At 42.9% G+C, this 16,068-nt stretch overlaps 1 protein-coding gene across 1 annotated transcript; it reads left to right on the plus strand.

Moving 5' to 3' along the window:
- Window positions 1-1,469: 1,469 nt before the first annotated feature.
- On the plus strand, window positions 1,470-15,361 carry SLC30A4 (solute carrier family 30 member 4). Its single transcript, XM_048956019.1, has 7 exons — window positions 1,470-1,912; window positions 6,483-6,629; window positions 10,115-10,268; window positions 10,516-10,729; window positions 11,005-11,110; window positions 12,285-12,419; window positions 13,068-15,361. The coding sequence occupies exons 1-7, from the start codon at window positions 1,534-1,536 to the stop codon at window positions 13,220-13,222; spliced, it is 1,290 nt and encodes a 429-aa protein (XP_048811976.1). The 5' UTR covers window positions 1,470-1,533; the 3' UTR covers window positions 13,223-15,361.
- Window positions 15,362-16,068: the final 707 nt, after the last annotated feature.

The raw sequence follows: 16,068 nt of genomic DNA on the forward strand, positions 1-16,068 counted from the left end.
GGCCCAGGGGTGACGGGAAACTTCAGGCTTTGTGAGTGAGGGCTGCGCAGCTCGCAGATGGGGCTCAGTAAGAAAAGTGAGATAATCCTTCTGAAGTAGCTGTGCTGGAGCCGTGGGTGTTTCGGATTTGTGCTCTGCCTGTTCCGGGCATCCCACGCCCTGCGGGAATAGGCTGGATGGGAACTTAAATTGGGTGCCTGCTTCTCCAGAGCGCTTAAAGCTTGTTTATCGAACCCAGCGCCCCCAAAATGAGGTTGATAGAAGTCTCTCCCTTTCCCGTGCTCAGCGATCCTGTGTCGCTCACACGAGGAGCTCTGTTACAGTGGAAGGGCTGAATGTAGCTGCTCCAGGCGCTGCTGAGTTCGGGACCTGCGAGGTGTTCAGCAAGGATTTCTTCTGACAGAGAAAGGAAAAGGGAGTTAAATGAAACCTGCAGTAAGGACCATAAGCATTTGGTTAAGAGGCACGCTCACCTGCTGCTCTGAACATTTAATCTCAAGGAGCTGTGAAAAAGCTTTACTAGCATTGACTCTGTTATCTCAGCTCTTCCTGCAACGTTCTGATCCTTACTTGGTAACTTCTTTGGCCAGTTCAAAAAAATAGAGCGTGTACTTTCCCTCACCACAGTGTTTTTCCAGGAAGGTTTATTGGTCAGGAACAGAACAGTGACAACGTTTGGGCATAGGCTGGCCCTGAGTACGTGTAGGCTGTCAGTTAGACTACCAGCCACGGTAGCAGGTAAATACTGTTTTGTCAGAATTCGTAGAAGCAAAACTCAAATCCCTTTTAAGCCAGAGGACAGCTTAGATGACGCTGGGCCTCGTGTCTTGTTTCTCCCTGCATCCTTAGGCGATGAGGCCCCTGGGACGCAGCACCAGCCGGCAGCAGTTGAGCAGCGCACAAGGAGCGGTGCTTCTAGGGGAAAGAAGGAGGCTGCACGCTGCTAACTCGTGACCGCGGCACCGAACGACCCGGTCCCGGGCATTCAGCGCACGTGACAGCAGCCGCCCGCTTGCCAGCGAATCGCCTGAGGGACGGCGGCGGCGGCGGGGCTCGAACCCGCGTCCCTCGGCCGAGCGGCGCAGGCGCGGTGCCGTGGCGGCTACCGGCGGGCGATGCTGGTGGCCGTCCCCGCCTGTCCCTCCGCCGCCGTCCTCCGCGCGGCTTTCCCGGGCTCGTCGGGTCGAGGCGCGGTCCGCGCGGCCGCGATGCCCGGAGCGCGGCGCTGAGCGAGGTGACGCGCATGGCGGTGGCGGCGGCGCTCCCCCTGCGCCGGCGGGGAGGCGGCCCCGCGCCCGGCGCCGCCCGCCCGGCCGCGCCGTGACCGGGCCGTGCCGGGGGAGCCGCGCCGCGCGGGAGCGGGCCGCGGCCGGCGGCGCCCGTGGGCGGACGGGCAGGGCGGGCCGCGAGCCTCCGCGTCCCCGGGCGGGCCGCGGTAGGGCCCGGCGGCGCGGGGCGGGGGCCATGCCCTGAGGGACGTGGAGCGCCGCGCCAGCGTCGGCCGCGCCCCGCGGGGTGCCAGCCGCCGCCGCTATGGCGGGGCCCGGCCTGTGGAGCAGCATCAAGTCCGCGCTGCGGCGGAGCGAGCCGCCCCTGTTCCTGAACGACTCCAGTGCCTTCGACTTCTCGGACGAGGCGGGGGACGAAGACTTCCCCCGCTTCAACAAGCTGCGGGTGGTGGTGGCGGACGACGCGGCGGAGGCGGCCCCCGAGGCTCCGGCCAACGGGCTGCACCCCGCGCCGCCGTCCGACGACGAGTCCGCGGCCGAGCGGGACATCGCGCTGCGCGGCGGGCCCGAGCCCTGCGGCCGCTGCCGCAGCCGGAGAGAGCTGTGCAAGCTGCGGCGCGTCAAGAAGCGGCTGACGGCCGCCGCCGCCCTCTATCTGCTCTTCATGACGGGGGAGCTCGTAGGTGAGTCGGGCGCTGCTCCGGCCTCGGTTTTACGCTTTTGCATAAGAAGGGAACCGTTTGCAGCTCGGAGCGATTAGCGATAAGCCCCGGAGGGAGCGGGAGCGAAGTCCAGTCGTGCTTTCCGTGCAAGGAAAGAAAGGAGAACTTGCACCTTCCTTACCTGAAGCTCATCGCCTCCCCGGAATGGCACAAAGTGGGCATTTTGTTGGCTTGCAGCTTTGTATTGCTCCTGTTCTGTAAGTTTCTAAGGTCTGATTGTCAAGGGAGGACTGCGTGCTGTCGCACGGGTATGCATGAAGGATGGGTAATTTTATCTCCAGTGTTTTTTAATTATTGCCATAAAATCTTGCTGTGTTTGCAAGGACAGCAGGCAAATAGAGTTTCCAAGAGTGACGTTAACATAACGACAAAACCTATATTGGGATTTATCTCTAGCTGTCAGATCCAGTGACGCACTCTGGAAGACATACTGCCCAACAGTGCAGTGCAGAGTGCTCTCTTGACAACTTCCTGATGTCCCACGGTGCTCTGGACCAGTGTGTGCTCCAACCAGACATAAAACATATGATCCAAGTTAGAACAAGCGACGTTTTAACACTTCACAGTGTTAAGTTCCTTGGTTAAATCACGTTAGCAGTTCACAGTGCAAGTTCCTTGGTTAAATCACGTTCTTTGTGGCTTTTGTTTGTTAGTACTTGGAAAAGATCTGCTGGTTTTACTTAGAAGAGTGAGTCTGGTGCTCAAGTTCAGCTTTTATTACTCTCTCATAAAGGCATGCTGTCATTTGCTATTAAGGTTGAGTAGAACCTGTGCATAATAGAGCAGTCTGTACAAAACACAACTGTATTTAGTGGCTACAGTGACAGGGCTTAACATAAAATTTAAGGTCTGAAGTCCTCCGGATGGTATTAAATGTTATGGTATTAAATGTTATGCCTTTGCCATTATCTACCCATTTTTACGAGGTGTACTATTTATCTTTGATCACTTACCAATGCAGTATCAGTGCCTGTTACCACCTGGTTTTGGATCTGCCCATGATGTTCAGTGCAAGCACTTGAGGCTGCTCAGCCACCTGCAGAATGCTGAAACTCCTTCATTTTGGCTGGTTTGAAGCAGCAGGGAGTGATGCACAGTGCCTGGACAGGATGCACTGCACCATCAGTTATTAGACAGTCTGTTAACTTGAGCCCAATCTTTTTAGCAGCAGACAATGATTGACAACTAATTTCATTAAAATTGCTCACATTTTAACACACAGGTCCAAATAATAGAAAATTTAGTGAATTTAGTGGCCGTAATTCACCAGCCAAAAAAACTGAAGCAAATAAATTTGAAGGAAAGATGCCTCAGGTATTGTACCACAAAATGATACCGTTTGTCCCACATTCATAGAGCAAAATAAAAAGTGGTATGAGAAATGGCCATTTTTTTCAGAAGGAGAACAGATAACTGACTGCATCTGCACCACAGTTTTGTTTGGGCCTTGTTTCAGGAATGTGGGTTAAGAGAAAACAGTGGCTTTGTCTCTCAGCACCTCACTTTCAATGTGCGGTTAATCGTTAGTAACACTGGCACAATGCATCAGCTCATCACAGATCAGCACTCGGCTTCAGGCTTGCAGGGATCTGGTTGAATGCCTTCATTTGCCTCTGGCTCTTTTTTCTCTGGCTGAGATTTTGGCACAGTGAGAACTCAGGTAAATTTGATGAGGGATTAGTGTTAGCGTAGTGTTGCTTCTCAGCTGTGGACATCATTTGTGGTAAGCGTGACTTCATTTAATTGTACTCACATAGCATTCTGATACACACTGAATTTAGTCCATCTGAAGGGCACAATGCTGAGTAATGTTCCTGAGCTGTTGGCAGCTTGATGCTGAAGTCACAGAGTCTGTGTTTTCACACTGTTGTAGATATCTCCATATCTAGTGCCTGGTCAGCTCCAGAAATAATAGGTGTTGAGAGGAAAAATACTCTATCACTGTCACTTTATCCACTGTTTCTCCCTTACAACCAGGACTTCTGCAGGCTCAGGTCAGAGTGACTGATTTCTCCTTATGAAGCATTGCTGCTGTAGTGTGGACTCATCATTCTCAGGTTCCTGTATGCGGTTACCAGCACTGGTGCAGTATTTGGGCACTGCGGCAGACAGCGCTGAGGCCCAGACCCATAAAATATTCAGGCATCCAATTTCCAGAGAGAACAAGTAGGACTTGGGCATCTGTGCACTTTTGTAGGTCTTGACGTGAATACCTTGTCATATGGCAGGCAATCAGCAGCAGAATAAGTGAAGAAGAAGCGTGCAAGCCCTAAGTCAGCACACTAACTGTTCTGTGTATTTCACTCTGGCCCAGGGTTGAGTTCTGACCCATTTGGTTTGAAATTTTGGCACTTTTTAGACAAACCTATAGCCAAAGTATTTGGGAGACTTTGGCTATGTGGGACATTAACAGACCTCTTCCTGTTATCTTTGCCAGATTTGAATTTCTGCAGGAAGGGCAGAAGAGCCTGTCAGACAATTTGGTAGAAAACTTTCTGCTGTCTGGTACCAATGTCAAGATGAAAGAAATTGTGTTCCAGCAGCTGCTTTGTGAAATCTCAATTGGCATATGTTTTTTTCCAATTACTGCCAAGCTCATGAATCCAGCCCACATCAGTGTTGGTTGCTTAATTTGAAGAACAGTCACTGTAGAAGTCAGATCGCTTTGTGGGAACTGTTTTGCATGAAGAAACAGAAAACAACGCAAATCCAGTCACCTTCCTTGACAGCTTTTTGATGCATTCAGTTATGTTCAGAGATTTCTAATTGATCATTCACAAGGAGGACTGCTGTCCTTCACAGGTTGGTGAAAACAGTGGTGAGCTTTCAAGGCTTCTTCATGAAAGTTGTAGATGTCTGTTTTCCTGTTTTCTCCCTCTCAAGTTGTTGATTGTGTTTCAGCAGCCCCCGGGCAGCGCTTCGCCAAGCAATGAACCTATGTAGTGGGAAACAGAGGGCCTTCAAATTCAGAATTTCATTCATCTCAATGATACTTTCTCGATCACGTGCTCCAGTAAGACTACTTTTAATATCTGAATTCTCTGTTTATGTAGTCTCTGGAGAGACTAGCTGAAATGGAGTTGGCTTACTTTGGGCTGAAGCACTTCTCAATTTCATACTCATGGATTAACATATGTACTGTAAATGATCATATGCAGAAAGCATTGAAGTGAATGTCCTTAGACGTAATTGTTTTATTCTGTGCTGACAATAGAACAGGCTGAGTTGCACATTCCTAGGACATATCTTCTGAAATTATGTGAGAAAGCGAATTATCTTGGAGCTGTGATGGCCTGTGCAGAGTTTCAACCTCTAAGTTTCACTCTGAGATTTAGAGACATCTTAATAAAGGGGTTGGGGGACAGGAACAGGTGGAACAGAGGTAGGTGCAGTCAGTAGTTACAGGCAGAACAAGGAACCCCCGCAGTGTCAGCCTTGCTATTTGTGTGGCTGGGAAGAAGGGCGTAGCTCTGTAGGTGGGCACTCCCAGATAGATGGCTGCACACGTTTTTCACTGATCTTGAAAGCAGTCAGCCTGCTGTGAATTTCCCTTCGCTCTTTCCTCGTGGTCAGCCTCTTCACTAAGAGGCTTTTAATTGTGTACAAAGATACCTTTACTCGAGATGTGTTGGCTGGAGCCTGAAGCCTGCCAAGTGGCACGCCAGCTGCATGCTCTGCTTGCTAGAATCTCCAGTTTGAATGATCTCAAAGTAAAATGAGAAATGAAGTAATAGTTGAGCTGACGCTGGAGATGTGGTCTTTTCTGAGAAGATGGGGTTATCTTCATGCAGATGGAAGACGACACTGCCTGTTCTTGACTCCCCATTTGGATGAAGGTTGCCTGAAAGAGAGGCGCTTTGTTAAATCTCTCAGCCATCTATCTGCTGTTGCATTTAGCAATGGAATCGGAACAAAGATATTGACCTTCGATCTGATGTTGTTTGTCTCCATACAGCTCATAATCATGAAAAAAATATGGTAATAAATAAGATAGGAAAATGGTGTGAAAGTTATTGTTGGCAATATACAGTAGCAGAATTTATACACCTCTGCCAGGACATGGAATGGTGAAGGTTAAAAGATAATGCAGTAAAAATAAGAAGAGGGAGGGGTTAATTACTGCCAGCAAGTTACTGGATTTCTGTCCTTGATCCATTATGTGAAAATATTTAACAATTGTAGTTCAAATAAAAAGCATCAGCCAATTAAATATATGGAATAACATACACAGAAGAGATACTAAATTAGTTTGCAAATGTTATCAAGCAAGAAGTCTCAGTGAGACTAACAGGACTAACCCCTTTCTGTGCAACTCTCACGGAAAGCACGCTTCACTGCATTTCTAACTATGGTAGCTTTAAATTGTAGCGTGGCATGTTGATTATAATGGCAAAAGAATAGTCCTGCTCAGTGATAAGTGGTACTTCATGCACTTAGTGCAGTGTTCTGAAAATAAGTAACTGAAAGTTGTGCCATGAGGATAGGATCCAGAATCACTTATCTGTCTTGACTGTTCCAACTTTGTTTTCAGGTGGATATGTTGCTAACAGTCTAGCAATTATGACAGATGCACTGCACATGTTAACTGACCTTAGTGGTATCATTTTGACCCTACTTGCTCTCTGGCTGTCTGCAAAGTCTCCTACAAAGAGGTTCACTTTCGGATTTCATCGCCTAGGTATGTAGATATCAGCTTTTGCTAGTATTTTAAGCAATAATGCTAAAAATATGTAATTCTAGAAGAAGAGGCAACTGGAAAGAAATCAGTAACAAACCTAAAAGTAACTTCAGGTTTAAGAGTCTGTTGTGTATCCACTGCATGGGATGTATTGCCACAGGGGAATAAATCATTTGATCAGAACAGTACAACTGCTACATCTGGAAACAAAGTCCTATGAAACGTGATTAACAAATAATCCTGAGCAAACTCCCAGAAGTAAAAAGTTCTATAGAGTTCAGGATCAGATAGCTCTGCAAGAAGTCTCATAAATCACTATTCTTCTTGCACAAAGAAGAAATCAAGATGTCCCTTCACATCCAGTACAAAAAGTTACTTAACTTGTGCCCATTTTGGGTACTTGTGGAAAGAAACATCAGCAGAAATATGTTGGAAGGGTAATTTCAGACTCATTACTTTACATTTGGAAATGTAATGATGATAAAGGGTGCTTTCACATGGTTGCCATCTGTACTGGATATTAATTACTTAATTTACAATATACAGGTGAAGGTCTTGACTTGGAGGCATTTTCTCAAAAGTTTGAATGTATGCTGCATGAAATAGATCATTTTGGATGTTATGGCTTACTACCTCTATGCTTTCTATATGGTATTTTTTCAAGGAATTTCAAACTCTTATGCTGCCATTACTGTTAATTCTTATGATGGCTGCCAGAACAGCAGTAGAATTCAACAGCTCCATCACTGCTAGTCATTTGTCATCAGCTAGTCACTAATGCATGAATGCATAACTGTACACCAGCAAAGATCTTTGGGCTTTAGCAAGAAAGCATTAACAGTGCCAGCATTTCCCATTACAAACTTTTCTTTCAAGAAGTTTTAATTTCGTGATGAGAGTTCCCTGTAATACTGAAACCTGATCTTGCAGGTATGCCCCTGGCATTTGTTCATGCTTTCCACAAGGATGTTTGCTAGCGTGTAGACATGCCTTAACCTCATTTAAAAATAGCTTGAGCAGTTTATGTATTTGTAACTCCTCAAAAACCAAATAGTACAAAGGAAGAACATGACATAGCCCTATAACAGAGATGGTTCTTAAGGAAAAAAAAAAAAGTTTTATCATATATTACTCAGTTTTATAAATTTTCACTTACTAACTCAGGATCTCCATAGCGCTCTGCAAACAGGAATCCCTTTGGATCTCTGCTACCTCACTTTAAAAACCAGCAAAAAAAATCCCCAACTTTTTTCTTCATTTTATTGCCAAGGAAAGTACTGGCCAGATTGATCCAGTGGTGGCCTGTATCTATATCACCCATCATTTTCTCCCTGGAGAACAGAGGACTTCTCACTCCTGCAGCAATTCCTCCTTTTTCTGCTGCCCAGTGACAGGAGGTTGCCAAGCACCAGCCGAGGTTGCCCAGACCGGTCATGGAGTCTCCCTTGCTGGAAATGCTCCCAACCCAACGTCCTGGAGCAGCCTGCTATCATTGGTCCTGCTTTGGGCAGGGCACTCGACTAGACCAGAGGCCCCTTCCTACTCATCCATCCTGTGTTAGCAGCGACAGCACAGGGATCTGTGTAGGAAGAAAAGGACTAGAGCCTGTGAGAGTGGGAAGAGAGCTTCTGTGGCTGCAATGAGGAAGGAGAGGTTGATAAGGATTCTGCAAGAAACCCTCAAAACGTTGATCTGGGCCCTGTGAATGCTGATGATGGGATGGTTGAAAAATGACGGTACACAGGTGGTTTTTTGGGAAGCTTATTTGCCTGATTTTAGGCACCCTTTCTGAGTGGCCTGAGTGCACAGTTTCACACATCAGTGAACACTGCCAATAGAACAGTGCTGAGTCTGGGCTATGTGTTTGCTGTAATACATTTTTCCAAATATCATGTGCTGTAAGAAGCTTGTCAGCAAAATGCGAGTTCATCAATAGCCTGAATTTCATGAGATGTTAAAACATGACAATGTTAAAAATAGGGTACAGATAGAGCATCTGTCACAGAAAAAAGCATGCATCTGCTTAAAGCTGGGAGTATACACTAGAATTGCCTCATAACCAGTCTGCTTTGCATTGCATTTTAAGGTAATCCATACATGCACTAAGCACTAAAATGTGCCAGTAAATAGTTTCCAGTGCTCCTTTTCACTTTTGTTTGCAGAACCATGAATTGTCACACTAGTACCCATAAATGCTGCTTTGTAAAGACAGCAGGCCTATCAGTTGCCTGCTCAAATTCCAGCAGAAAGCACTGCTTTTTATCTTTCTGAATATATAATATGTATGCTCCATCTTTAGTTTCTTCCATTTTGTATGGTGAAAGGGAAGCTGACATCCAGGAATGAGCTAGAGAAGATGAAAAAAAAGAAAATTGCAGTCTTATCTGACAAGAATTATATTCTTTAAGCCAAAAATAGCTCTGTTTCACTGAGTGGAGATACCTCCTTCTCAGAAAGACACTGAGCAGATCTAAACACAGATATGGGACTTGGCAGCTTTCCACTGCTGCAGAGACAGCGTCAGTAATGACAGATCCATCAGACCATTGATACAGTGCATGCTTCATTTCACAAGTGAAAGATCTTAGGACAAATCTATAATGTCAACATGATAATGACTCTGTGAAAGCTACTGCAAAGAACACACTGGTTTGCACTGCAGAAAGTCTGCTTTTAGGTTGTAAAACTACAGTATGTTATTTCTCTGGTAAAGACCAGAGTACTGCAGTTTAACAAATGCAACCAACAAGAAGAAGTGTTCTGAAAACTGAAAAAACACCTTAAAATACATTAAAAAAAATGGCTGTTGTCCTGAATAATCTGCCTGCTTTGTAAAGAAAGCTTCCACTTGTGTGGATGTTTCCAGGATTCGACATTGCTCTGAAATCAGGGATTATGGTAGTTGCCTTTCAAGGCCTCATTACTGCCTGGTGATGCTGGTACTCATCCAGGCACTGACACACTGCTGAGCAGCTGACTGCATCGGTGTGAGTTTCTTCTCCCACAGTGATGTCACCAATTCAGTCTATGGATCAAATCATTCTGATGCTGTGAAATGCATGGTCAGTATTGTAATAACGCCTTCATTCGATGAATAAAGTTCTTCAATCAATATTCTTTCTGCTATGGGCTGACTAATAGCTGATTCCTGGGGAATGTATCAGGGCAAAATGTGTGGGACCAGAGGGGAGAACAACAGTTAGAATTCAATGCAAATAAATTCCAACCCTGATCTTCAAATTCACAAAGGAAGGTTAAGATCCCAGTGATCCATCTGATAAGTGACAGTGAGCACAAAAGGATGTGTCATCTTTAGATCTAGCTTAACACTGTGGTTCTATGATTATTATTTGTGAATGTTACTTATGGTTTACTAGCTGTTTATTCATATTGTTGGGCACATGAAGGTCTGTCCATAGTACAAATAGGAAATAGAAGTAGACCTGAGGCTCACTTTTATGATGTTCTTTCCTTTCTGTTTGCAGAAGTATTGTCAGCCATCATTAGTGTGTTGCTGGTCTATATCCTTATGGCATTCCTGTTGTATGAAGCAGTTCAAAGAACCATCCATATGGACTATGAAATAAATGGCGATATCATGCTGATCACAGCAGCTGTTGGTGTTGCAGTTAACTTAATGTAAGATCTCCCTTTCTCTTGACACTCAAATATATTTTGAATAAGCTGTTAATTCATTAATGGCCTGTAACTTTCTCATGGGATGTCATTTTGCTGGACCTCTTCCTCATAAAATAAGACAGGAAATGATACCTCTTTTTTTGTTCTGTTCTGAATTAAAGAAATTAAAAAAAAAAAATCACAAAAAAACCCACCCACTCAACTCTCAAGCCCGTTTCTTGGAGCATTTTTCTTTTTCCAATTTCAGAATGGGTTTTTTGCTGAATCAATCTGGACACCTTCATTCCCACTCCCATTCCCACCCTCACTCCCACGTACCTCAGTCAAACTCTCCTAGCACAGCCCGCAGCAGCGGCCACGGACACAGCAGCCTTGCAGTGAGAGCAGCATTTGTACACGCCCTTGGGGACCTGGTACAAAGCATTGGTGTGCTTGTAGCTGCGTACATCATACGCTTCAAGGTAAGGAATGGCTAATTTTGAGGCAAGGTGTGATTTTTGTTTCAACTGTAGTTATTACATCAGAATGGACTTATTTTTCTAAGCAATTAAAATGATACACTATGTTCTATTATAAGCTTCATATAGTCATGCAAAATAAGCAGAGGCTGTTATGTGTTATGTAATTATTCAAACAAAGAAATAACAGAAGTTTTAGCTCTAACTATTTCTGAGTTACGTTTATAAATAAACTTACTTTCATGCATCTTTTTAACACTTTGGACCTTCCTTTTCAGCCAGAATACAAGATTGCTGATCCTATTTGTACATATGTGTTTTCCATACTGGTAGTTTTCACAACAGTCCGAATTCTATGTGATACAGGAGTTATAATTTTGGAAGGTAAGATCCTCACAGCATGCAGCGTTTCAAGGCCAGGCTGGATGTGGCTCTGGGCAGCCTGGTCTGGTGGTTGGCACCCCTGCACATAGCAAGGGGTTGAAACTAGATGATCATTGTGGTCCTTTTCAACCCAGGCCATTCTGTGATTCTATATATCAAATGAAGCACTGGCACTTGGATGTCACAACCACCATCTCCAGCAATATGGGCTGTGTCTGGAATTTGTTGATCTTGCTTTAGGATTTCAGTTCAACTCATCTAAGTTGCAGCAGTCTTCAAGAGTCTTTGACCTTTACCAGAATGACACAGGTCTTACCACAGCTCACAGTTTACCATCACAAGGCAGTAGAAGTAGAATTTATAAAACTTTCAGCTCAAATAAGTAAATGTCTGTCCAGTGTCAGCTACACAATTTGTGTAATTACTTGTAAAGTTAACGTGAACACATGTAAAAGGAGACAGATTCATAGTATTGCATGCATGTCAGAGAAGACTGGAAATAAAAACCAGTATGAAAAGGAAAGAGGCGAAGAAAAAAAGCAGCAGAACATACATATGTTTGACTTTTGACCACTTGTGGTGACTTAAAGGGAAGAATGCCAGCAACATTCTTTGCATTCTTGTAACTAACCTGCCCATGTTACTGCTTAATCCAGTACTTTCATGTAGGGATGAGGAAAAAAAAAATTCTTGTTTTTACCTGCACCATCCCATCTGTTTCATATGAATTATTGCTGACTTCTGCAATCAAAAAAAAAAAATCTCAAAATCTTCAATGCCAAATGCTTGTGTCATTTAGGAAAAGAAAAAAAAATGGATTTTCACCATGAAGGCGAAAAATGGTAAAATACACTTAAATCTCATTTAGTTCCAAGGCAACAGCTGAGATTTAGCTGAATAGATAAAGCACACTGATGGGGTATTGAATTCCAGATGTCTGAGTTGTACCTGTTTGCATCCCAGCTGTTATAAAGATGTCTGAATTAACGATGTTATTACAGTGATGAAAGGTGGTCTTAGTGTATGTTACAGAGCTTTTCCAGCTAGTCCTCAGGAGCTCCAGAGAATGGGCTTGCAAGAAATACATATATAAAACAATTAATGTTTTGAAAGTTGTCAATGACTTTTTTTTTTGCAGAGGACAGTTAACTTTATCTTACGTTTGGTATCACAGGAGTCCCGAGGCATTTAAATGTGGATCGTATTAAAGAAGACTTGATGAAAATTGAAGATGTTTATTCTATAGAAGATTTGAATGTTTGGTCTCTCACTGCAGGAAAAACAACTGCCATAGTCCACTTGCAATTAGGTAAGCTGCTCTATGGCAATTTTAGTCCAGCCAGGGGTGGGGCAGATGACAAAACTCGAACCTCTTTATCTCTCATCTTATGTTCTTACGTACTCACATCCAGGAAATAGCATTCTGGGAAAAAAAAAAATCTATCGTTTATGATTTTGTACAGTGAGATATAGGAACCATTAACCCACGAGGACAAAGTGTAAATGAAAGTTAGGCAAAGAAAGAAAATACATTTATGCTGAGACATGTTGATCCAGTAGAGGATTTTTTTTTTCCCCCCTATTTGATGGGGTTAAGTACTTCTCTTCAGAAATTCCCTAATGCAGGTATCTGACTCGTGGAAAGTTGAACATGTTGCCAAAACATGCTGATATTGATATCTAACACAATATCAAGCATATCAGTTCTTAGAAAGAAAGCTTTCTGCATACCCCTATTTAACAGAGACAGTTTTACCTAGATACGGTTCCAGATAAAAGATAAAGATGTGTGTATATTGTATCACAGCCACAGAACAATAGAAAATTGATAAGGGAGTTTGAATAAAGACATCTGAGTTGTTAAGACCATGTGGTAAATATGAAGACAGTTTGATTGTCCATTTTTTAAAGGGTTGAATATTACAAGAATTATGAAATCTTTTCCTGGTTTTTCCAGTTCCTGGTAGCTCATCTAAATGGGAGGAAGTTCAGTTCAAGGCCAGACAACTGCTGTTGAACACATTTGGAATGTACAAGTGTTCTGTCCAGCTTCAGAGTTACAAACAGGAAACAAGCAAAACCTGCACAAGTTGTCAGAGTTCCAGTGCCTAATCTCATGTGTTTTGGGAACTGCTGCCTTATTCTTTATCTTGTAGTCAAAGACTGAGAGCAATAAATTCAAAGTGAATGATAATAATTAACATGTGGATTTGTACCATTTAACATGCAGCAGGGAGAACTGGTGCTGCAAGAAGTGCAGTGGTTGCCCTACAGAACATGTATTTCATTCTCTCCCTCGTGCTGGTTTATTAAATTTATTATGGTTTGGAAACAAAGTTGTTTTCAGATTGTTTACAAACTGCAACGTGGTTCTGCAGATACCTCACAAATCACAGTTAGAAATTGTCTTTTGTGTACCACAGAAGTACCTGCACTCCCAAAGGAGCATCGACTATTCAGTATTTCAATTAACATCTGTAATATCATTGATCATGCCAGGGTTCCATACATTATGATCTTCAAATTCAGACAGTATTTTTACAATAGTAATTTTCATACAGTATTTTAAATTACAATGCATGCAGTGCTACCTGAATTCTTTTCTAAACTGTCTTGTTGGAGACTTGCAAAACCCAGGACTTACCATAACCAGACCAGAAACTTAGCTTTAATCTGGATGTTCAGAGATGCAAACAGGAAGATCCTTGCCCAAACTTCTGGTGTTTAACTGGAGACCCAGCACTGGACCCGAAGTGTTCTCACTTCGGTTATCTGTGAGTGGTTATCTGTAATGTATTTTAGAATAGGGTTTATACTTTAGAAGGAGGTTATTTATTTTACAAATTTTTGAGTTGTAAGATTAAAATTTATTAATAATTTTGAATGTCTGAACCAGCATTTAATTCACATTAGAAGGCCAGTTAATTAGCATGCGTTCTAATTATAATTAATACATGTGCTGTAACTGAACATTTTCCATGATTGCTTTATTGAAAAAAATAAAAGGATAGGAACTATGCTTGACACAAAGGTACTCTCAAATCCAACCTACAGATGTGCAAAATACTTAGATGTACTAAAAGGCAAGGGGAGAGCAGAAGTTTCAGATGTGGTGTTCCCTCACTCTTGGATCTCTGACCTATTTGTCTTTGCTGTGAGAGCAGGATGGCAGTGTTCTCACAGGACAGCCAGTACAACAGCACTGCTGAGCTCTATGAATAAGATGAAACCCAAGCAAGCTCAGTGACCTCATGCACACTGGACAATGCTATCACAGCAACCTACAGAGGCAGAAAGGTATTTTCTTATTTACTGAGAATCAAAGCAATTTGAAAAGACTTTTTTCATCCTGACACTTCAGAGTCTGCGAAACTTTGAATGTACTTTGAATGTATGCAGGACAATAAAACACAAACCTTCTACCTGCTGCCAATCTACCATACATCCAGGCTCACGTTTTATGCCTGTTGCTGTCATTACTGGCATTGAAGCCAAGGGCAACAAGAATGACCTGCAGTGTTCAGTAGACAGACAGAACTTTGAGTATTTTTTGCTTATTCTGCACTTGGGTCTTTGCGCGAAACTTCAGCTGACATCAAAAGTCTTTCTGTATGTGGAACAGAAAGGAGTTTTGGACCAGTAACAGAGTGATACTCAGCTGTGAATACTTAAGCTATTGTCTTGAAACTTGATAGGGTTTCACATATTCATCAGGGTGATTTATACCTACAATTGGCAGCGACTTGGCTTGTTTTCAATTTTGAATAAGATAGGGACCTCTTGATGAATTTGCAGAGGTGAAAACTCACAACACAGTATTAATAACACCAGACTATGTTTGTATTTGTTCTGGCAAGAAATGGGGACACTTGAGTACAGCATGGGAGTACGTACGTACAACTCAGACACAGAGGAACACTGTACTTGGAAAGTTAATGCTTCAGTACAAACATTACCACTGATTAAGCCATATCAGAGTTAATGAAAAACGTGCATCCCATTCTTAGAAATTCCCTAAAAACAAGCAAAAAAACTCCCACCACAACAGGTGTTTTGCACATACTAATTCTCAACAGGTTTTAATTAACTTGGGATTTACAGTTGATGTAATTAGAAGTTGAAGTATGGTAGACATGTAATGTATTTGGAGTTTTTTTATTGTAATGATTTACTATACTTTTGTTTAATTGAAGAAAAAGCAGAAATGTGTTGCTTTATTGTGGGTTTTATTAAATCAATTATTAAACTTCACATTCTGTCTTATGAAATATTTATTTGCTTTGAGGTCTTGTGCCTTTTTCTTTGATTCTTACAGCAGTTCTTTTTCAGAGTGCCTATAAACGCTCAGGCTTAACTCAGCTTGGTAACACTGCTTAGAATGAGCTATGGCTCCCTCTTCAGTAGAAAAGCTTCAGTTTTCTTGTTTGCCATGCAGTAACAGAACTTCAGAAAATATGAGCTGACAAATTATGGTGAAGGAGCAGTTATACAGCAACCAGCAAGGCATTCCTGAGGCCCTTCAGTCACACCTGAAGGACCCTTGTTATCACAGCCTGCAGACTAACTGGAAGGACTTCAGAAAAAAAGCAACAATATGAAATCTGAATCTAGGAGACAGAAATCAATGTGGCTGTTGGGGGACATCCTGATAATGGAGATTGCCTATTTTAAGGCTTAACTAAGCTCATATGGATAGTTACATCTGTGTGGGCCACCTCTAATTTGTTTTCTTGGTCAAAAGGGCAAAAGTTGTCTGGCATTGCTGCATTTCACATAAGAACCCAATACTGAATTAGTTACTAATCAGCATCAAAAGGAATACACTTAATTTGCAATTCCCCTAGTAATGGAAGGGCACAAAACAGAACTATAAATCTAACCACGTAAGAGCAATTAGTACACTTATGTGGAAAAGTGTACAGAAAGTAACATTACTTTGCAGTATAGCTGCTGGGAAT

The sequence above is a fragment of the Lagopus muta genome, chromosome 10, assembly GCF_023343835.1.
Source record: "Lagopus muta isolate bLagMut1 chromosome 10, bLagMut1 primary, whole genome shotgun sequence".
NCBI classification, from domain to species: domain Eukaryota; kingdom Metazoa; phylum Chordata; class Aves; order Galliformes; family Phasianidae; genus Lagopus; species Lagopus muta.

Excerpts from the sequence above, each read along its gene's own strand:
- SLC30A4 (XM_048956019.1), top strand. The coding sequence starts at position 1,534 with ATGGCGGGGCCCGGCCTGTGGAGCAGCATCAAGTCCGCGCTGCGGCGG. Across the intron at positions 6,630-10,114 it reads TTTCGGATTTCATCGCCTAG|AAGTATTGTCAGCCATCATT; the intron begins GTATGTAGATAT and ends TTCTGTTTGCAG. Across the intron at positions 10,730-11,004 it reads CGTACATCATACGCTTCAAG|CCAGAATACAAGATTGCTGA; the intron begins GTAAGGAATGGC and ends CTTCCTTTTCAG.